General features: G+C 43.1%; 1 protein-coding gene across 1 annotated transcript; it reads right to left on the bottom strand.

Annotated features, from left to right (window-relative positions):
- Nucleotides 1–608: 608 nt before the first annotated feature.
- On the bottom strand, nucleotides 609–16,880 carry LOC135567424 (dihydropyrimidinase-related protein 2-like; the record flags this gene model as incomplete). The annotated part of the gene is made up of 5 exons (XM_065014822.1): nucleotides 16,401–16,880; nucleotides 11,961–12,049; nucleotides 10,634–10,818; nucleotides 6,136–6,300; nucleotides 609–670 (listed from the first exon to the last, which is right to left on the bottom strand). Coding segments are annotated over exons 1-5 (885 nt in total), but the record flags the coding sequence as incomplete, so codon positions are not given.
- Nucleotides 16,881–23,489: the final 6,609 nt, after the last annotated feature.

The raw sequence follows: 23,489 nt of genomic DNA, 5'->3' as shown, positions 1-23,489 counted from the left end.
GTAATACAGTAGGAGGAGTGCTGATCAAATGGAATGTTTTACTCAAGAGAACGTCCTCAGATGAGAGCGTGAGAGTACGGAGCACGGTAGTATGCATATGCAGAAACACCCAAGGTGAGAGCGTGAGAGTACGGAGCACGGTAGTATGCATATGGAGAAACACCCAAGGTGAGAGCGTGAGAGTACGGAGCACGGTAGTATGCATATGGAGAAACACCCAAGGTGAGAGCGTGAGAGTACGGAGCACGGTAGTATGCATATGGAGAAACACCCAAGGTGAGAGCGTGAGAGTACAGAGCACGGTAGTATGCATATGGAGAAACACCCAAGGTGAGAGCGTGAGAGTACGGAGCACGGTAGTATGCATATGGAGAAACACCCAAGGTGAGAGCGTGAGAGTACGGAGCACGGTAGTATGCATATGGAGAAACACCCAAGGTGAGAGAGTGAGAGTACGGAGCACGGTAGTATGCATATGGAGAAACACCCAAGGTGAGAGAGTGAGAGTACGGAGCCCGGTAGTATGCATATGGAGAAACACCCAAGGTTATTGTTTACATTACATTTTAGAGACGTCTGAATAAACTCTCTGAAGAAATAAGACTTACCTGACTATCTGAGCTCTGGAATTTGTCCTTGTAAGCCATGAAGATCAAGAAGGAATTGACTCCTGGAGAAATTCAAACATAACACATTTCAAACCATTTCAAGGAATTGAATTTCTCGCATTTGAAAATCACAAGCATGTGCAGATGTGTCTATATGTCTGTGCGCTCCTGTGTGTGCATATGGTTGTGTGTGTGTGTGGTTGTGTGGTTGTGTGGTTGTGTGAGTGAGTGAGTGAGTGAGTGAGTGAGTGAGTGAGTGAGTGAGTGAGTGAGTGAGTGAGTGAGTGAGTGAGTGAGTGAGTGAGTGAGTGAGTGAGTGAGTGAGTGGTTTTGTGTGTGTGTGAGTGCATGAGTGAGTGTAGTTCAGCTGGGTGAGAGAGAGTTGGTGGGCTGACTGGCTGTCTGTGTGGATTAGTGAGTGTAGTTCAGCTCGGTGAGAGAGAGTTGGTGGGCTGACTGGCTGACTGGCTGTCTGTGTGGATTAGTGAGTGTAGTTCAGCTGGGTGAGAGAGAGTTGGTGGGCTGGCTGGCTGTCTGTGTGGATTAGTGAGTGTAGTTCAGCTGGGTGAGAGAGAGTTGGTGGGCTGGCTGGCTGTCTGTGTGGATTAGTGAGTGTGTCTGTGTGGATTAGTGAGTGTAGTACAGCTGGGTGAGAGAGAGTTGGTGGGCTGGCTGGCTGTCTGTGTGGATGAGTGAGTGTAGTTCAGCTGGGTGAGAGAGAGTTGGTGGGCTGGCTGGCTGTCTGTGTGGATTAGTGAGTGTGGACATCGTCTCATGTACAGTATGTGTCTCTAGTGTTGTGTTGTCACCTGCAGTAATCGTCTAGCTGCACGGACACAGGTGTGTGTGTGTGTGTGTGTGTGTGTGTGTGTGTGTGTGTGTGTGTGTGTGTGTGTGTGTGTGTGTGTGTGTTCCATTGACATGAGGGAGGCAGAGCAGCAGGAAAGTAGCTCTTCATGAGACTCATGGGGGATTCAAAGTAAAACTACACCACTGTATTCTCCTAACAGCAGAGTATCAGATACATTACCACAACACCATTAACAACACAGTATCAGACACATTACCATTAACAACACAGTATCAGACACATTACCATTAACAACACAGTATCAGACACATTACCATTAACAACACAGTATCAGACACATTACCATTAACAACACAGTATCAGACACATTACCACAACACCATTAACAACACAGTATCAGACACATTACCATTAACAACACAGTATCAGACACATTACCATTAACAACACAGTATCAGACACATTACCACAACACCATTAACAACACAGTATCAGACACATTACCATTAACAACACAGTATCAGACACATTACCATTAACAACACAGTATCAGACACATTACCACAACACCATTAACACAGTATCAGACACATTACCATTAACAACACCATTAACACAGTATCAGATACATTACCATTAACAACACGGTATCAGACACATTACCACAACACCATTAACACAGTATCAGACACATTACCATTAACAACACAGTATCAGACACATTACCACAACACCATTAACAACACAGTATCAGATACATTACCATTAACAACACAGTATCAGACACATTACCACAACACCATTAACAACACAGTATCAGACACATTACCACAACACCATTAACACAGTATCAGACACATTACCATTAACAACACAGTATCAGACACATTACCATTAACAACACAGTATCAGACACATTACCATTAACAACACAGTATCAGACACATTACCACAACACCATTAACAACACAGTATCAGATACATTACCATTAACAACACAGTATCAGACACATTACCATTAACAACACAGTATCAGATACATTACCTCAACACCATTAACAACACAGTATCAGACACATTACCATTAACAACACAGTATCAGACACATTACCACAACACCATTAACAACACAGTATCAGATACATTACCATTAACAACACAGTATCAGACACATTACCATTAACAACACAGTATCAGACACATTACCATTAACAACACAGTATCAGACACATTACCACAACACCATTAACACAGTATCAGACACATTACCATTAACAACACAGTATCAGACACATTACCACAACACCATTAACACAGTATCAGACACATTACCATTAACAACACAGTATCAGACACATTACCACAACACCATTAACACAGTATCAGACACATTACCATTAACAACACAGTATCAGACACATTACCATTAACAACACAGTATCAGACACATTACCATTAACAACACAGTATCAGACACATTACCACAACACCATTAACAACACAGTATCAGACACATTACCATTATCAACACAGTATCAGACACATTACCATTAACAACACAGTATCAGATACATTACCACAACACCATTAACACAGTATCAGACACATTACCACAACACCATTAACAACACAGTATCAGACACATTACCATTATCAACACAGTATCAGACACATTACCATTAACAACACAGTATCAGACACATTACCACAACACCATTAACAACACAGTATCAGACACATTACCATTAACAACACAGTATCAGACACATTACCATTAACAACACAGTATCAGATACATTACCACAACACCATTAACAACACAGTATCAGACACATTACCACAACACCATTAACAACACAGTATCAGACACATTACCACAACGCCATTATCAACACAGTATCAGACACATTACCATTAACAACACAGTATCAGACACATTACCATTAACAACACAGTATCAGACACATTACCACAACACCATTAACACAGTATCAGATACATTACCCCAACACCATTATCAACACAGTATCAGACACATTACCACAACACCATTAACAACACAGTATCAGATACATTACCATTAACAACACAGTACACCATTAACAACACAGTATCAGACACATTACCATTAACAACACAGTATCAGAACAACACACAACATTACCATTAACAACACAGTATCAGACACATTACCACAACACCATTAACACAGTATCAGACCATTACCATTAACAACACAGTATCAGACACATTACCATTAACAACACAGTATCAGACATTACATTACCACAACACCATTAACACAGTATCAGACACATAACAACCACAGACACACCATTAACACAGTATCAGATACATTACCATTAACAACACAGTATCAGACACATTACCACAACACCATTAACAACACAGTATCAGACACATTACCATTAACAACACAGTATCAGACACATTACCATTAACAACACAGTATCAGATACATTACCACAACACCATTAACACAGTATCAGACACAACACCATTAACAACACAGTATCAGACACATTACCATTATCAACACAACACCATTAACACAGTATCAGACACATTACCATTAACAACACAGTATCAGACACATTACCATTACCACAACACCATTAACAACACAGTATCAGACACATTACCACAACACCATTATCAGACACAGTATCAGACACATTACCATTAACAACACAGTATCAGACATTACATTACCACAGTATCAGACCATTAACAACACAGTATCAGACACATTACCATTAACAACACAGTATCAGACACATTACCACAACACCATTAACAACACAGTATCAGACACATTACCATTAACAAACACCATTAACACAGTATCAGACACATTACCATTAACAACACAGTATCAGACACATTACCACAACACCATTAACAACACAGTATCAGACACATTACCATTAACAACACAGTATCAGACACATTACCATTAACAACACAGTATCAGACACATTACCACAACACCATTAACACAGTATCAGACACATTACCATTAACAACACAGTATCAGACACATTACCACAACACCATTAACACAGTATCAGACACATTACCATTAACAACACAGTATCAGACACATTACCATTAACAACACAGTATCAGATACATTACCACAACACCATTAACACAGTATCAGACACAACACCATTAACAACACAGTATCAGACACATTACCTCAACACCATTAACACAGTATCAGACACATTACCATTAACAACACAGTATCAGACACATTACCACAACACCATTAACAACACAGTATCAGACACATTACCACAACACCATTAACACAGTATCAGACACATTACCATTAACAACACAGTATCAGACACATTACCTCAACACCATTAACAACACAGTATCAGACACATTACCATTAACAACACAGTATCAGACACATTACCACAACACCATTAACAACACAGTATCAGACACATTACCACAACACCATTAACACAGTATCAGACACATTACCATTAACAACACAGTATCAGACACATTACCTCAACACCATTAACAACACAGTATCAGACACATTACCATAAACAACACAGTATCAGACACATTACCATTAACAACACAGTATCAGACACATTACCACAACACCATTAACACAGTATCAGACACATTACCATTAACAACACAGTATCAGACACATTACCATTAACAACACAGTATCAGACACATTACCATTAACAACACAGTATCAGACACATTACCACAACACCATTAACACAGTATCAGACACATTACCATTAACAACACAGTATCAGACACATTACCTCAACACCATTAACACAGTATCAGACACATTACCATTAACAACACAGTATCAGACACATTACCACAACACCATTAACACAGTATCAGACACATTACCATTAACAACACAGTATCAGACACATTACCTCAACACCATTAACACAGTATCAGACACATTACCATTAACAACACAGTATCAGACACATTACCACAACACCATTAACACAGTATCAGACACATTACCACAACACCATTAACACAGTATCAGACACATTACCATTAACAACACAGTATCAGACACATTACCTCAACACCATTAACACAGTATCAGACACATTACCACAACACCATTAACAGCTGGACATGACCCCTTCCAAGTGTTATTTGTGGTAATATCACCTAATGTATTCTCATCTAGTAGTTATATGGTAAGGAAATTATTTAAGAGTCATATTGGGTGGTTTTGTGTCAGACAGATTGAGATCTGAAGACAGACACAGGTACTATCTACACAGGTAGATCCAGAACATCAGGTACTATCTACACAGGTAGATCCAGAACATCAGGTACTATCTACACAGGTAGATCCAGAACATCAGGTACTATCTACACAGGTAGATCCAGAACATCAGGTACTATCTACACAGGTAGATCTAGAACATCAGGTACTATCTACACAGGTAGATCTAGAACATCAGGTACTATCTACACAGGTAGATCCAGAACATCAGGTACTATCTACACAGGTAGATCCAGAACATCAGGTACTATCTACACAGGTAGATCCAGAACATCAGGTACTATCTACACAGGTAGATCCAGAACATCAGGTACTATCTACACAGGTAGATCCAGAACATCAGGTACTATCTACACAGGTAGATCCAGAACATCCTGAAACAATACCTTTATCCTTCACTAGACTCTCCATCTCCTCAAAGAGTCCGTCGTGCCAGCGGGTGATGTCCATGTGGAGGGAGTAATCACAGCAAGACCCCCTGTCTGCTATGTCCTTCCACTGGTCGTAGGCCCCCAGGAGGCTGGCACCAGGCTCAGGGACCACATGGTCAACTAGAGGACGGGAGAGAAGAAGAGGACCAGGTCAACTAGAGGACAGGAGAGAAGAAGAAGACCAGGTCAACTACAGGACAGGAGAGAAGAAGAAGACCAGGTCAACTACAGGACAGGAGAGAAGAAGAAGACCAGGTCAACTATAGGACAGGTGAGAAGAAGAGGAGGACCAGGTTAACTAGAGGACAGGAGAGAAGAAGAGGACCAGGTCAACTATAGGACAGGAGAGAAGAAGAAGACCAGGTCAACTATAGGACAGGAGAGAAGAAGAGGAGGACCAGGTTAACTAGAGGACAGGAGAGAAGAAGAGGACCAGGTCAACTAGAGGACAGGAGAGAGAAGAAGAGGACCAGGTCAACTTGAGGACAGGAGAGAAGAAGAGGAGGACAGGGTCAACTATGGGACTGACAGGGGAGAGAGGAAACCACACATTGAGCAGAGAACTTCAACTCAGTTTCTTTCATTCAAGATCGATGACGATCCAAGAATAACGTAGACGACGCAAAGTCACAGCAGTATCCATTAAAAACATCAGGCTGATATTTCCTCCAATGTTCCATCCCTAAAAACACAGCTCACATAACAGCCGTATGGGGTCTGTGCTGCTGTTTACACAGATCTAATAGGAGCAGGGGGACGGTTTGAGGGTAAAGAGTTCAGAGTAAAGTCTCTCTGACAGGCTGGGATAGCATGACCCGGTTTCATATGATCTAACTGCAGCACTCAGACATGCTCTCCTCTCCTCCAGCTCTCCTCCGTCGCCCCCCCCTGTCTCTAACTGCTCAGAGAGATTCCCTCTCAGCCTGTCTCACTCGCTGCCACAAAGGAACACAAATTGTCTCCCTCTGACCCAGAGCCAGCTGCCCTACCCCTCCCTCTCCCTATACCACCTCTCTCTCCCTGTTCCACCTCCATCCCTCTCCATGTTCCATCTCCCTCCATCCCTCTCCCTGTTCCACCTCCCTCCCTCTCCCTATACCACCTCTCTCTCCCGTTCCACCTCCCTCCATCCCTCTCCCTGTTCCACCTCCCTCCCTCTACATATACCACCTCCATCCCTCTCCCTGTTCCACCTCCCTCCCTCTCCCTATACCACCTCTCTCTCCCTGTTCCACCTCCCTCCATCCCTCTCCCTGTTCCACCTCCCTCCCTCTCCCTAAACCACCTCTCTCTCCCTGTACCACACCCTCCTACCTTCCTCTCCCTGTATATTATATAATCTCTGTGGACTGAAAAGACTCTATAGTGTTAGATTTCTCTCTCAGTGCTGTATAATATATTATCTCTGTGGACTGGATAGACTCTATAGTGTTAGATCTCTCTCTCAGTGCTGTATAATATATTATCTCTGTGGACTGAAAAGACTCTATAGTGTTAGATCTCTCTATCTCTCCCTCTGTGCTGTATAATATATTATCTCTGTGGACTGGATAGACTCTATAGTGTTAGATCTCTCTCTCAGTGCTATATAATATATTATCTCTGTGGACATGGAAAGACTCTATGGTGTTACATCTCGCTATCTCTCCCTCTGTGCTGTATAATATATTATCTCTGTGGACTGGAAAGACTCTATAGTGTTAGATCTCTCCATCAGTGCTATATAATATATTATCTCTGTGGACTCGGAAAGACTCTATGGTGTTACATCTCGCTATCTCTCCCTCTGTGCTGTATAATATATTATCTCTGTGGACTGGATAGACTCTATAGTGTTAGATCTCTCCCTCTGTGCTGTATAATATATTATCTCTGTGGACTGGATAGACTCTATAGTGTTAGATCTCTTCCTCTGTGCTGTATAATATATTATCTCTGTGGACTGGATAGACTCTATAGTGTTAGATCTCTCCCTCTGTGCTGTATAATATATTATCTCTGTGGACTGGATAGACTCTATAGTGTTAGATCTCTCCCTCTGTGCTGTATAATATATTATCTCTGTGGACTGGATAGACTCTATAGTGTTAGATCTCGCTATCTCTCCCTCTGTGCTGTATAATATATTATCTCTGTGGACTGGATAGACTCTATAGTGTTAGATCTCTCCCTCTGTGCTGTATAATATATTATCTCTGTGGACTGGATAGACTCTATAGTGTTAGATCTCTCTATCTCTCCCTCTGTGCTGTATAATATATTATCTCTGTGGACTGGATAGACTCTATAGTGTTAGATCTCTCCCTCAGTGCTATATAATATATTATCTCTGTGGACTGGAAAGACTCTATGGTGTTACATCTCGCTATCTCTCCCTCTGTGCTGTATAATATATTATCTCTGTGGACTGGAAAGACTCTATGGTGTTACATCTCGCTATCTCTCCCTCTGTGCTGTATAATATATTATCTCTGTGGACTGGAAAGACTCTATGGTGTTACATCTCGCTATCTCTCCCTCTGTGCTGTATAATATATTATCTCTGTGGACTGGATAGACTCTATAGTGTTAGATCTCGCTATCTCTCCCTCTGTGCTGTATAATATATTATCTCTGTGGACTGGATAGACTCTATAGTGTTAGATCTCTCTATCGCTCCCTCAGTGCTGTATAATATATTATCTCTGTGGACTGGATAGACTCTATAGTGTTAGATCTCTCCCTCTGTGCTGTATAATATATTATCTCTGTGGACTGGATAGACTCTATAGTGTTAGATCTCGCTATCTCTCCCTCTGTGCTGTATAATATATTATCTCTGTGGACTGGATAGACTCTATAGTGTTAGATCTCTCTATCGCTCCCTCTGTGCTGTATAATATATTATCTCTGTGGACTGGATAGACTCTATAGTGTTAGATCTCTCCCTCTGTGCTGTATAATATATTATCTCTGTGGACTGGATAGACTCTATAGTGTTAGATCTCTCTATCGCTCCCTCTGTGCTGTATAATATATTATCTCTGTGGACTGGATAGACTCTATAGTGTTAGATCTCTCTATCGCTCCCTCTGTGCTGTATAATATATTATCTCTGTGGACTGGATAGACTCTATAGTGTTAGATCTCTCTATCGCTCCCTCTGTGCTGTATAATATATTATCTCTGTGGACTGGATAGACTCTATAGTGTTAGATCTCTCCCTCTGTGCTGTATAATATATTATCTCTGTGGACTGGATAGACTCTATAGTGTTAATCTAGGTCTTATCTAATTTCCCTCTGTGCTGTATAATATATTATCTCTGTGGACTGGATAGACTCTATAGTGTTAGATCTCTCTATCGCTCCCTCTGTGCTGTATAATATATTATCTCTGTGGACTGGATAGACTCTATACTGTTAGATCTCTCCCTCAGGGCTATAGGTTTAGTTAAGGTTAGTTAGGGTTAGCTCTTTGGGATCAGTGTCCCTTCCACAGGACAGTTAAGCTAATATAGGCTAATGTGATTAGGATGAGGTTGAGCTAACGTATGCTAATGCGATTAGCATGAGGTTGAGCTAACGTAGGCTAATGCGATTAGCATGAGGTTGTAAGTTACACGAACATATCCCAGGACAGAGACATATGTGATACTGGCAGAATGATTAAATTATTGTTAATCTAACTGCACTGTCCAATTTACAGTAAAATAATACCATGCTATTGTTTGAGTAGAGTGCACAATTTTGAACATGAAAAGTTATTAATAAACAAATGAGGCACATTTGGGTAGTCTTGATACAACATTTTGAACAGTTCATTTTGAATGTTTCATTGGATCAGTCTAACACTTTGCACATGCAGTGCTCCCATCTAGTGGACAACAGCTAAATTGCACCTGGGCTGGAATAATACATTATGGCCTTTCTCTTGCATTTCAAAGATGATGGTCCAAAAGAAATACAAAATAACAGTTTTTTTTCCTTTGTATTATCTTTTACCAGATCTATTGTGTTATATTCTTCTACATTCCTTTCACATTTTCACAAACTTCAAAGTGTTTCCTTTCAAATGGTACCAAGAATATGCATATCCTTGCTTCAGGGCCTGAACTACAGGCAGTTAGATTTGGGTATGTCAAATACCCAGATCCTTCAGAGGTTTTAAGGTTAGGGTTAGATAGGGTTAGTTGAGGTTTGGGTTAGTTAAGGTTAGAGTTAGTTATGGTTAGTTAGGGTTAGTTGAGGTTTGGTTTAGTTAAGGTTAGAGTTAGTTATGGTTAGGGTTAGTTAATGTTAGGGTTAGTTAGGGTTAGTTAGGGTTAGTTAATGTTATGGTTAGTTAGGGTTAGTTATGGTTAGTTAGGGTTAGTTAGGGTTAGTTAAGGTTATGGTTAGTTAAGGTTGGGGTTAGTTAGGGTTAGTTAGGGTTAGTTAGGGTTAGGGTCAGCAGTATAATAGAGGAACCCTACTGATCATGGTGGTGCCCCCTGCCAGGGCAGCCTTGGTCCCGTGGTAGAAGTCATCTGAAGGGCTCATTCCCAGCTGGGAGGTCTGGAGGCTGGTGTTCACATCGATGCCACCGGGGATCACGATGTGTCCGTAGGCATCAACCGTCTTCACCCCTCCTGGAACTAAAAGGTTCTCACCAATCTGCCTGGTGAGGAGGACACAGGCCATGGTACAGGACAATGGTCACATTTTAACAGCAACAACAGTTTGTGTGTCTGTCTGCCTCTCTGTCTGCCTGCGTATTTATGTCTGTCTGCCTCTATGTCTGCCTGCCTGTCTGTCTGCCTGCTTGTGTCTGCCTGTCTGTCTGTCTCTCTGTCTGCCTGTGTCTATATGTCTGTCTGCCTCTCTGTCTGCCTGTGTCTATATGTCTGTCTGCCTGCCTGTCTGTCTGCCTCTGTCTACCTGTGTCTATATGTCCGTCTGCCTCTCTGTCTGCCTGTGTCTATATGTCTGCCTGTCTGTCTGTCTGCCTCTGTCTACCTGTATCTATATGTCTGTCTGCCTCTCTGTCTGCCTATATGTCTGTCTGCCTCTCTGTCTGCCTATGTAGAGTTAGGGTTAGGGCCATCCTCCACATAGATGTGTGTGTGTGTGTGTGTGTGTGTGTGTGTGTGTGTGTGTGTTGTAACATCTGACTTGTGTGTCCACATGTGTGTCTGTGTGTGTGTGTGTGTGTGTGTGTGTGTGTTTCTGTGTGTGTGTATCTCTGTGTGTGTGTGTGTGTGTGTGTATCTGTGTTTCTGTGTGTGTGTATATGTGTGTGTGTGTATCTCTGTGTGTGTGTGTGTGTGTGTGTGTGTGTATCTGTGTTTCTGTGTGTGTGTGTGTGTGTGTGTGTGTGTGTGTGTATCTGTGTGTGTGTTAACAGTAACATCTGACTTGATGAAGCCATCCTCCACATAGACGTCTGTGTCTGTGTTTCTGTGTGTGTGTATCTGTGTGTGTGTGTGTGTGTGTGTGTGTGTGTGTCTGTGTTTCTGTGTTTCTGTGTGTGTGTATCTGAGGTGTGTGTGTGTGTGTGTGTGTGTGTGTGTGTGTGTGTGTGTGTGTGTGTGCTATCAGTGTGTGTGCTGCTATCAGTGTTTCTGTGTATCTGTGTGTGTGTGTGTGTGCATGTGTGTGTGTGTTTCTGTGTGTGTGTGTGTGTGTGTGTGTTTCTGTGTGTGTGTGTGTGTGTGTGTTTCTGTGTATCTGTGTGTGTATCTGTGTGTGTGTGTGTGTGTGTGTGTGTATCTGTGTGTGTGTGTGTATGTTTCTGTGTGTGTGTTAACAGTAACTTCTTACTTGATGGTGCCATCCTCCACATAGACGTCTGCGTAGAAAGACTGGTCGTCATTAACGATCTTTCCTCCTTTGATAATGAGGCGATCAGTCTGGAGACACAGGAACCATCGACAGCAGCGAGGAACATAAATACACATTTACATGTTAGTCATTCAACACACACTCGTATCCAGAGGAACTGACAGGTAGTACCATCACCTTAAGGTAGCTTGGGGTGACAACCACTGGTCTCAGTCATATAAAGACATGTGTACTAAAGCAGCTATCAGTAGGGGAGGTGCTGCTATCAGTAGGGGAGGTGCTGCTATCAGTAGGGGAGGTGCTGCTATCAGTAGGGGAGGTGCTGCTATCAGTAGGGGAGGTGCTGCTATCAGTAGGGGAGGTGCTGCTATCAGTAGGGGAGGTGCTATCAGTAGGGGAGGTGCTGCTATCAGTAGGGGAGGTGCTGCTATCAGTAGGGGGGGCAGTAGGGGAGGTGCTGCTATCAGTAGGGGAGGTGCTGCTATCAGTAGGGGCGGTGCTGCTATCAGTAGGGGAGGTGCTGCTATCAGTAGGGGAGGTGCTGCTATCAGTAGGGGCGGTGCTGCTATCAGTAGGGGCAGTGCCCCAGTCACTCTCTCCCCTTCCCTCTCTCCCAGCTCCACTCCCCCCTCTCTCCTTCTCCCCCAGTTCTAGCCCTGGTCACTCTCTCCCCTCCCCTCTTTCCTCGGCACGGGGTCTCAAACGAGGAGAGGGGTGAGGGAACTACAATGCCCTCTCTAAAGGCTGTTCCTCCGCCAGCTAGTACTGCCTCTGCTGATGCCACCATGCACTCAGTTTACACTATGATCACATCAGTCATAGGACAAAGTCAACGGGGAGTGGACGGACGGACGTAAATGATATAACTTCTCTTAAAATGTAAATAACCCCACACATTCACCATTACAGAAACATCATGTTAAGATAAATGATATACACTTGGACGGACGGACGGACGGACGGACGGACGGACGGACGGACGGACGGACGGACGGACGGACGGACGGACGGACAGACAGACAGACAGACAGACAGACAGACAGACAGACAGACAGACAGACAGACAGACAGACAGACAGACAGACAGACAGACAGACAGACAGACAGACAGACAGACAGACTCTCAGTGAGTTTAGGGGCAGAGAGACCCTGTTGGGAAAGACAACAGTGAAGCCATAATGTAAAGTGACAGATCCACAGAGAGCCAGGACACCAGAGGGACACCAGAGGGCTACACTCTAGGACTTCACAGTTTAGGTTCAGAGTTACTGCTGCTACTGGTTGACAAAAAAACATTGCACTCTAAAAAATATCTGGGATTAAAAACAACCCAATTTGGGTAACTATTGAACAGAACACACATTGGGTTATATGACCCAGCCAGTTGGGTCACAAAAACCCATTGTTTTCTTTAAGAAGAACCAGGTTGGGTTGTTGATGCAGGGTTACTGAGCTGTGATCCATCAGATCAGAACACTGGGAGAGTAAATGTCATTCCAGTCCATCTGTTCTGTTGTCTTGTCAACACATGTTAATGTTGAGCACTGACACTTCTGGGGCTTTAATAAGGCTTACACAAGAGTATGATGTCCTATGATGTCCTTATGGCTTGTTACAGATTTGTTAAAATATTTAAATAATAATATAATTAAATTTATAATAAAATATGTAATAGGCTAAAATATTGAAGGATAATTTAAATTTGCAGTGTACAAACTCAACATGACAAATAAGAATGACATTTACTCTTACGGGTGGCCAAAAATAACTCTGAAAACCAAGCCCCCCTAATAGGCAAATGCCTTTGGATTACCTAAACATGGGTTAATTTAACCATCGAATGGGTTTTTATTGTCATGCTATTTCCAGGAAGTATGGCCTATTGGGGGCGTGGCTTTCAGATAGGTCTTGTTGACCATTCCGAAAGAGTAAATGTCATTCCTGTTCATCATGTTATGTTCTGTACACTGCTAATTAAAAATATCCTTCAATATTTTTTGAACATTGCATATTTTAATATACAGTTAATAACATGATTATTTAAATATCATAACAAAGTGGTAACCATCCCAACATTGGGATATGCATATGCACCTGTGGCACTCGTTTTGTGTAAGTCTCGTTAAACTTCAAAAGTGTCTGTGCTTAACCTAAATACGTGTCGACAAGACAGCAGAACAGAGGATCGGAATGACATTTACTCTCACAGGTGGCCTAAAATAACTATCTGAAAGCCACGCCCCTACTAATCCATACCTTCAGTTTTCTGATCTGACCCAATGGGTCATAGCTCAATAACCCAACTAAGTGCTCAACTGGCTGGGTCAAAAATAATACCATGTGTTTTCTGTCCGATTTTTACCCTGTGTTGTTTTTATTAACGCAGATTTCTTTTTAGAATGTGACTGGTAGACAGACTGATGGATGGGCAGACGGACAGACAGACACATGGGCGTACGGGCAGACAGGTCTACATGCAGACAGACAGGCAGATAGAGAGACAGATAGACAGGCACGGCCCCAGAAGAACAGACAGTAAGCTACCATCAGTGCCTCCCATACAGACAGAGTGTAACCGGGGAACAGTTATCATTTCTCTCACACTGGTCTTTTGGTTACAGTTAGGAATTATGGCATTATGTCTTAATCTCTGTATTGATTTTAGTCATGTAGCCTTTTTATTGGCTTCATATTCAACTGCTGCTCGTCAACAATGGGGAGAATCATTCCAAAGCAGGAGAATGAGGGTCATGCTGGTTAAAGGAGCGGCCCTGTACTGTAGGCTTTGCATCAGCCAGACCACTGTGTCAAATAGCCCGGAAGAAAAGAGGATTCAGTGTGGCTTCGCTAACTACGCCCTATCTCTGTTGCTATAGCGTACAACTGTGTGCTCCCTTCCTCCGCATGGATGAATCTGTCCCGTTTTAACGACAAGGGGAAACCTTTAGCAGGAGACATAGAGGCTCTCGGAGACTCAGACAAGACCGTTTCGGCTGAAAGATGTCCATGGTTTGATGGTTAACGATATAGGCTGTCGTGGTCACTTAGAAATGCATCTCTGAGACGTTTGAGATCTTTGTTGAGTATTTTCAATGGAAAACATTTATTGGACGATATTATATGCAATTCAAATCTATTATTTGGCCGGATTCTGCATGCCATTCAATTAAATCACTGACTGAAATGTGGGGACATGCGACAATGCGAGACAGCTCTCTGATCAGTCCATAGCGGCAGGCGCCGCCATGATCAATTCACTACAATTTATTGTGAGCCTACATCACATAGACTCTGTATGTTTTAATTGTATTTGCAGCGTTCAAGAAAACGTCATGACATGACCAGGACGGAACAGACATTCGATACCAAGAGAGTATCTTGTTCGGGCTTTGACATTGTGAAGTCTATAGGCTAAAGCAGTAGCCGGTAGTTGCGTGCGTGTGAGGGGTGTATCGAAGAAAGATGATTCAAATACGATTTATCACAAATAATACCGGTGTGTGGGGCGACAAACGTATATACCTACCGATGAACGAGGAGTGCCTACCGACAAACGGGGAATGTTCTTCTTGCCTTGGTAAGACATGCCGGCCGGTGTAGCGGTTCACTGGGAGGCAGAGCTTTGATTCCCGACGTTTCAAAGAATACGAGAAACGGATTTAACCACCGCTTGGTAGGCTATTTCCTCGCTTTAAAATCCGTCGTCGGAGCCAATTTCTGTAATCTAATTTACACTATCCTACTGATCAGATCGTGTGAATATAGGAATATACAAAATAATAGAAACAATATGTTCTAGGTTACTATTACTTTGTTAGTGCTGTCGCGCACCAGTCAGAGCCCTCCCTTCAACAATACATCCGGCTGCCTCGCGCACCATCTGCTCGTTTAATATTCCAGACACATCACATCCTACCGGCTAATGGCTGGCATCACACATCCTACCGCTAATAGGGGCTAGGCAGGCATCCTGGCAGGCTTTTGTCCTACACAGCAACAATAATTTAGTGGCCACTTAAAACTCGTGTTCTTGATAAAACTCGGGGCCTGTTACCAGTGGTAGTAGCCAGGTGTTGAAATCACAGATACACATGTGAGATCTCTTTCTTTAGGCCATGGGCAGCCAATGGGCAGAATAATGGTCATTTCAGTACCGTGCCCATTGGGACAGCTCCTACAGGCTAAACATTGATCTAGCTTAGAATAGCCTAAACATAGCCTGGGCTATACTTGATCAATTCATTACATATCAATTAGATTGTGTTAGGTTAACTTCCTCCATAAAGATATACGTTCAAAACACGGAGAGGAAAACATATCGGATTTGTAAATTGACTTTTGACATGTTGTCTATTCAGGCACCGCACAATATAACATATCTTCAACTGGGGAAAATAAATCTGTGAGGTGTGGATTTACCTCCCGTTTTCCATTGTGCTCACGGCTGTGTCCAGGTCCAGTCTGGTAAACGATTTGACCCCGGGAGGAGCCGGTTTCGGTCCAAACTGCTCTGTCTCCACTTGGTCTGGTCTCACTGACCGACGAGAAGTTACTCACACTCCCGGTGTCACTGAAAGTATCCGACCAGCATTTCTCCTCGTTCTTAATCTTAACATGCCGCCTCACAGACTGGGGGCTGCTGTTGTACGACTCAAAATTTAAAGTTTTATTCTCATAAGCGCCTTCCACGTTGCAGAACATGCCGCCGAATTTTACCCTGGGTTTCGGGCTGTCTGTCCCCAGTCTAGACAGCAACGACCCTTCATCGTCACTATCTCTTGGGAGAAGTTTCCTCTCTGCCATGGCCAATAACTAGTCTTATTCTCAGAAAGAAAGAAATTAAAACGTTTGTGAAAAATATCCAAAGTTGTCCCAAGTAAAACCTAGTAGTTAATTCCCCTTTTAAGTAGCCCTACTATAGCAGAGGACTTGGTTAGTCAAGTGACTAGAGGAGCTGTCCACTGGGGCGTGGTCCTGAATAACCACAGTACAATACTCTTACTGGGAGAAAGATACGACAGGCGACCAGGGGAACTACGGGAGGTCTTGTTCTCATCGGCATGAAATGTTGATATGGGTTCATCGCCATCAGTGAAATCCAATCGGGATTCCTCAACTTCCACGCCGAGACGCTGATTACTGTAATGGAAACGATGACATACTGTCATTTGTTGAATAATAATTCACAAATGTCTGAGAATGTGTATGTGTATGTGTGTGTGTGTGTGTGTGTGTGTGTGTGTGTGTGGGGGTTGTAGTTAGCTTACACACTTGAATGCTCACTCAGATCACTTAACGCTGAATGCGGTTGTGTTTTGCCCCGCTGGATGACTGGTTTTACATGACAGACTAAGTTAGCTGGCTAGACTATCTAAACTTCTAGTAATCATGGTCAAATAACCGACCATTGATTTTGTTAGTCACTCAGATATTATATTTAAAAAAACCTGCAAACATTTTTCTCTGCAAAATTAATAGAATTGCATGAAATTAGTTATACAATTGTTAAATCTCCTCAATGCGCCATGGGAAACAATGTAAAATTGCAGCAAACTTACTTTAATATTTAAGATGTAACATTTTCTCTATTGCCCCACGGCAAAGTGTAGAATTGAGGCAAATTAAGTCTAACATGCAGACTAGCCGGGGCGCATTCGCGTGCGCCATCGCGCGCAGGTTGATTTTGTCCATCCACAACAGACACGATGAGGACACGCAGGTTGAAATATCAAAACGAACTCTGAAGCAACTATATTCATTTGTGGACAGGTCTAAAAGCAGTAAACATTTATGGCCATTTAGCTTCTGTAGCTTCCTGTTGTTAACTTGTCCTGATATCAACATGTGTGGCTCCACCCCCATCAAAGATGCCTTTCCCTGACATACAACATTCAAACATTATTTGATAATTAACATTCCTGTGTAAACAACCTAACTACTCAAACATCTAAGGTGAGGGTTAGAGTCATGTAGACACAGACTCAACAGCCAACAAAAAAGGCAGGCAGTACACACAAAAAAGGCAGCCCCCCCCCCCCACACACACACACACACTTCCATGTCTTAGACATCACAGAGAGCAGGCATGGCTGTGGGGTAACTGCGTATTAGTCTTAGACATTAGGGAATGTGAGGTCACAGTGTGGCTGAGAGAGTCTGCATGTTTCTGAGATGCCCTATGGCAGAGACCTACATTTAACAAAAACATTCCTCCACCTCTCTCTACTCCTCCTCCTCCTCCTCCTCCTCCTCCTCCTCCTAGCTTCTCTCCTATTAGAGGAAATACTGTGTTAGGGCTGTGGATTCTCTCATATTAGAGGTCATACTGTGTTAGGGCTGTGGATTCTCTCCAATTAGAGGTCATACTGTGTTAGGGCTGTGGATTCTCTCACATAGGTCATACTGTGTTAGGGCTGTGGATTCTCTCACATAGGTCATACTGTGTTAGGGCTGTGGATTCTCTCACATAGGTCATACTGTGTTAGGGCTGTGGATTCTCTCACATAGGTCATACTGTGTTAGGGCTGTGGATTCTCTCACATAGGTCATACTGTGTTAGGGCTGTGGATTCTCTCCTATTAGAGGTCATACTGTGTTAGGGCTGTGGATTCTCTCACTAGAGGTCATACTGTGTTAGGGCTGTGGATTCTCTCCAATTAGAGGTCATACTGTGTTAGGGCTGTGGATCTCTTTAAGTCATTTAGGGCACATAGGTCATACTGTGTTAGGGCTGTGGATTCTCTCACATAGGTCATACTGTGTTAGGGCTGTGGATCCACTATAGAGGTCATACTGTGTTAGGGCTGTGGAACAGAGGTCATACTGTGTTCTGATTCTCTCAAGCTGTCATACAGCTGTGGATTCTTCCATTAAGGAATCTACAGAGGCTGTTAGGGCTGTGGATTCTCTCAGAGGAAAAGGCCAGTGTTAGGGGATGAGCACCACTGTTAAATCAAGCCTGGAACTGTGTTAGGGCTGTGGGTTCTACACTGCCTAAAGATGGGGAAAAAACAGCACCACTGTTAAATAAGGAATCTACACTACATTTACATTACATTTAAGTCATTTAGTAGACGGCTCTTATCCAGAGCGACTTACAAATTGGTGCATTCACCTTATGACATCCAGTGGAACAGTAGTGCATCTAAATCTTTTAAGGGGAGGGGGTGAGAGGGATTACTTTATCCTATCCTAGGTATTCCTTAAAGAGGTGGGGTTTCAGGTGTCTCCGGAAGGTGGTGATTGACTCCGCTGTCCTGGCGTCGTGAGGGAGTTTGTTCCACCATTGGGGGCCAGAGCAGCGAACAGTTTTGACTGGGCTGAGCGGGAACTGTCTTCCTCAGTGGTAGGGAGGCGAGCAGGCCAGAGGTGGATGAACGCAGTGCCCTTGTTTGGGTGTAGGGCCTGATCAGAGCCTGGAGGTACTGAGGTGCCGTTCCCCTCACAGCTCCGTAGGCAAGCACCATGGTCTTCGGATGCGAGCTTCAACTGGAAGCCAGTGGAGGGAGCGGAGGAGCGGGGTGACGTGGGGAGAGAACTTGGGAAGGTTGAACACCAGACGGGCTGCGGCACTGTTCTGGATGAGTTGTAGGGGTTTAATGGCACAGGCAGGGAGCCCAGCCAACAGCGAGTTGCAGTAATCCAGACGGGAGATGACAAGTGCCTGGATTAGGACCTGCGCCGCTTCCTGTGTGAGGCAGGAAACAGCACCACTGTTAAATAAGGGTTCAGGCTCTGGGAGGAACACATGGACGGTTGTAGAGATCATGGGAGGCCAAGGTTCTACACTAGGGAAAACAGCACCACTTAAACATGAACACTCAGGGAAACAGCACCAGTTAAATAAGGAATCTAACGGGCCACCTTAAACATGGAATGTTAGGAAACAGCACCACTGTTAAACATGGAATCTACACAGGAAACAGCACACTGTTTAATGGTAACAGCACCACTTAAACAGGAATCTACACTAGGGAAACAGCCTTAAACATGGAATCTACACCAGGACGGGAAACAGCACCACTGTTAAATAGAATCTACACTAGGGAAACAGCACCACTGTTCTGGGAGGAGGCACCACTTAAACATGGAAGTTAGGAAACAGCACACGTGAGGGGAGAAACAGCACCACTGTTAAATTCTACACTAGGGAAAATGTTGGGAAACACAGCACCACTGGTTAAATAAGGAATCTACACTAGGGAAAACAGCACCACTTAAACATGGAATCTACACTAGGGAAACAGCACCACTGTTAAATAAGGAATCTACACTAGGGAAACAGCACCACTTAAACATGGAATCTACACTAGAAACAGCACCATTTAAACATGGAATCTACACTAGGGAAACAGCACCACTGTTAAACATGGGAAACAGCACCTGTTAAACTGGAATCTAAACCACTGTTGGAATCTACACTAGGATGGAAAACAGCACCACTGTTAAATCTACACTAGGAATCTACACTAGGGGAAACAGCACCACTTAAACATGGAATCTACACTAGGGAAACAGCACCACTGTTAAACATGGAATCTACACTAGGGAAACAGCACCACTGTTAAACATGGAATCTACACTAGGGAAACATAAACAGGAATCTAGGGAAACAGCACACTTAAACATGGGAAACAGCACCACTGTTACAGATGGGAAACAGCACCACTTGTTAAATAAGGAATCTACACTGGAATCTACACTAGGGAAACAGCACCACTGTTAAACATGGGGAAACAGCACCACTGTTAAATAAGGAATCTACACTAGGGGAAACAGCACCACTTAAACATGGAATCTACACTAGAAACAGAAACAGCACCACTTAAACATGGAATTACACCAGGGAAACAGCAAATAAAGGAATCTACACTGTTAGGAATCTAAAGGGAAACAGCACCACTGTTAAATAAGGAATCTTAAACATGGAATCTACACTAGGGAAACAGCACCACTGTTAAATAAGGAATCTTAACCATAAACATGGAATCTACACTAGGGAAACAGAAACAGCACCACAGCACCATTTAAACATGGAATCTACACTAGGGAAACAGCACCACTTAAACATGGAATCTACACTAGGAGAAACAGCACCACTGTTAAATAAGGAATCTACACTAGGAGAAACAGCACCACATGGAATTAAGCACCACTTAAACATGGAATCTACACTAGGGGAAACAGCACCACTGTTAAACATGGAATCTACACTAGGGGAAACAGCACCACTGTTAAATAATGGAATCTACACTAGGGAAACAGCACCACTGTTAAATAAGGAATCTACACTAGGGAAACAGCACCACTTAAACATGGAAACAGCACCACTGTTAAATAAGGAATCTACACTAGGGAAACAGAAACAGCACCACTGTTAAATAAGGAATCTACACTAGGGAAACAGCACCATTTAAACATGGAATCTACACTGAAACAGCACCATTTAAACATGGAATCTACACTAAGGGAAACAGCACCATTTAAACATGGAATCTACACTAGGGGAAACAGCACCACTTAAACATGGAATCTACACTAGGAGAAACAGCACCACTGTTAAATAAGGAATCTACACTAGGAGAAACAGCACCACTTAAACATGGAATCTACACTAGGAGAAACAGCACCACTTAAACATGGAATCTACACTAGGGGAAACAGCACCACTGTTACAGATGGAATCTACACTAGGGGAAACAGCACCACTTAAACATGGAATCTACACTAGGGGAAACAGCACCACTTAAACATGGAATCTACACTAGGGGAAACAGCACCACTGTTACAGATGGAATCTACACTAGGGGAAACAGCACCACTGTTAAACATGGAATCTACACTAGGGGAAACAGCACCACTGTCCGCCCCACCGCTGTCGTTATTGTTTTTGTTTTGTTGATGAAGCGGAGGTGAGGAGCATGGCGCAACATGGTAAAAAATCAGCACATTTTCTGCTGTTCTGACGCGCGTTGCCATGACGTCATATCGCAGTTTCATCATTAAAGGATTCCGGCTTGAAGCTACTACTTTTCTACAACTGTAGAACGATCCAAAATGAATCCCCTTTTGTGTATGGTTTTGGATTGAGCTTTACATCCTTCTAATAATCCTATCCAAGAGTGGCATGGATATTTTTTTTACGCTTTTGTGATTAAATATCAAGTATTTCAGGTATTTGAAGGTTCAGCGTACATTTAGCTCACCCTTAGCAAACCAGATTGGAACGATCCAGAGTAGAGTGCTGAAGGACACATAGTCTATTCCTATTGGGAACACATACAAACGCATTGAAACAGCCACGTCTGTGGCAAAAAAAAAATCTGTAGTGTAGCGCCCTCTGCTGTTGGAATTCTGCACAGACAACTGAGCCTCAATTCACTTTACACATTCAACTTTAATCAACCAACCAATAACACTTGCATATATATATAAAAAAAAAGTATATATCAAAAGATAAAACAATATTCAACATTGGTTGATAATAATAATACATTTCTAGATGTGTCATAAAGCATTCATATAATATGATTCTTACCTGTGCCTCTGTTTGGGGTGGAGACTTTTCCTTATTTGGTTTCAGAAGAGATGTCATCTATCCTAGTATTCAAATATGGCTGGTGACGTCCAGTGTTAATCATTTCAAGTCTTCTGTGTGTGAGTGTGTGTGTGGGTGCGTGCGTGCGTTGTGTTCCTCTGTGTGTGTGTGTGTGTGTGTGTGTGTGTGTGTGTGTGTGTGTGTTTGCTTTGTGTTCCTGTGGGTGTGTGTGAGTGTGAGTGTGAGTGTGAGTGTGTGTGTGTGTGTGTGTGCGTGCGTGCGTGCATTGTGTGAGTGTGAGTGTGTATGTGTGTGTGTGTGTGCGTGCGTGCGTTGTGTTCCTGTGGGTGTGTGTGTGTGTGTCTGTGTGTGTGTGTGTGCGTGCGTGCGTTGTGTTCCTGTGGGTGTGTGTGTGTGTGTATGTGTGTGTGTGCGTGCGTGCGTCGTGTTCCTGTGGGTATGTGTGTGTGCTTGGTTATGAAGGTGCAGTAGTCCATAAAAACAGGGCTTGATCCCATTTAATGGCAACATAATGCATAAAATACATCTTTCATTCACAATCTGCTTTAACATGGAGTCATGAAGATTCAATGGGAGGTATTTGTCTCCATCAGGACATAACAGAACTAACACACCCTCTCCATCAGGACATAACAGAACTAACCCACCCTCTCCATCAGGACATAACAGAACTAACCCACCCTCTCCATCAGGACATAACAGAACTAACCCACCCTCTCCATCTGGACATAACAGAACTAACCCACTAACACACCCTCTCCATCAGGACATAACATAACTAACAGAACTAACCCACCCTCTCCATCAGGACATAACAGAACTAACCCACCCTCTCCATCAGGACATAACAGAACTAACCCACCCTCTCCATCAGGACATAACAGAACTAACCCACCCTCTCCATCAGGACATAACAGAACTAACCCACCCTCTCCATCAGGACATAACAG

Source organism: Oncorhynchus nerka, unplaced genomic scaffold (assembly GCF_034236695.1).
Source record: "Oncorhynchus nerka isolate Pitt River unplaced genomic scaffold, Oner_Uvic_2.0 unplaced_scaffold_2085, whole genome shotgun sequence".
NCBI classification, from domain to species: Eukaryota; Metazoa; Chordata; class Actinopteri; order Salmoniformes; family Salmonidae; genus Oncorhynchus; species Oncorhynchus nerka.
Note: the sequence above shows the minus strand (reverse complement) of the source record. Positions and strands in the feature narration are given on the sequence as shown.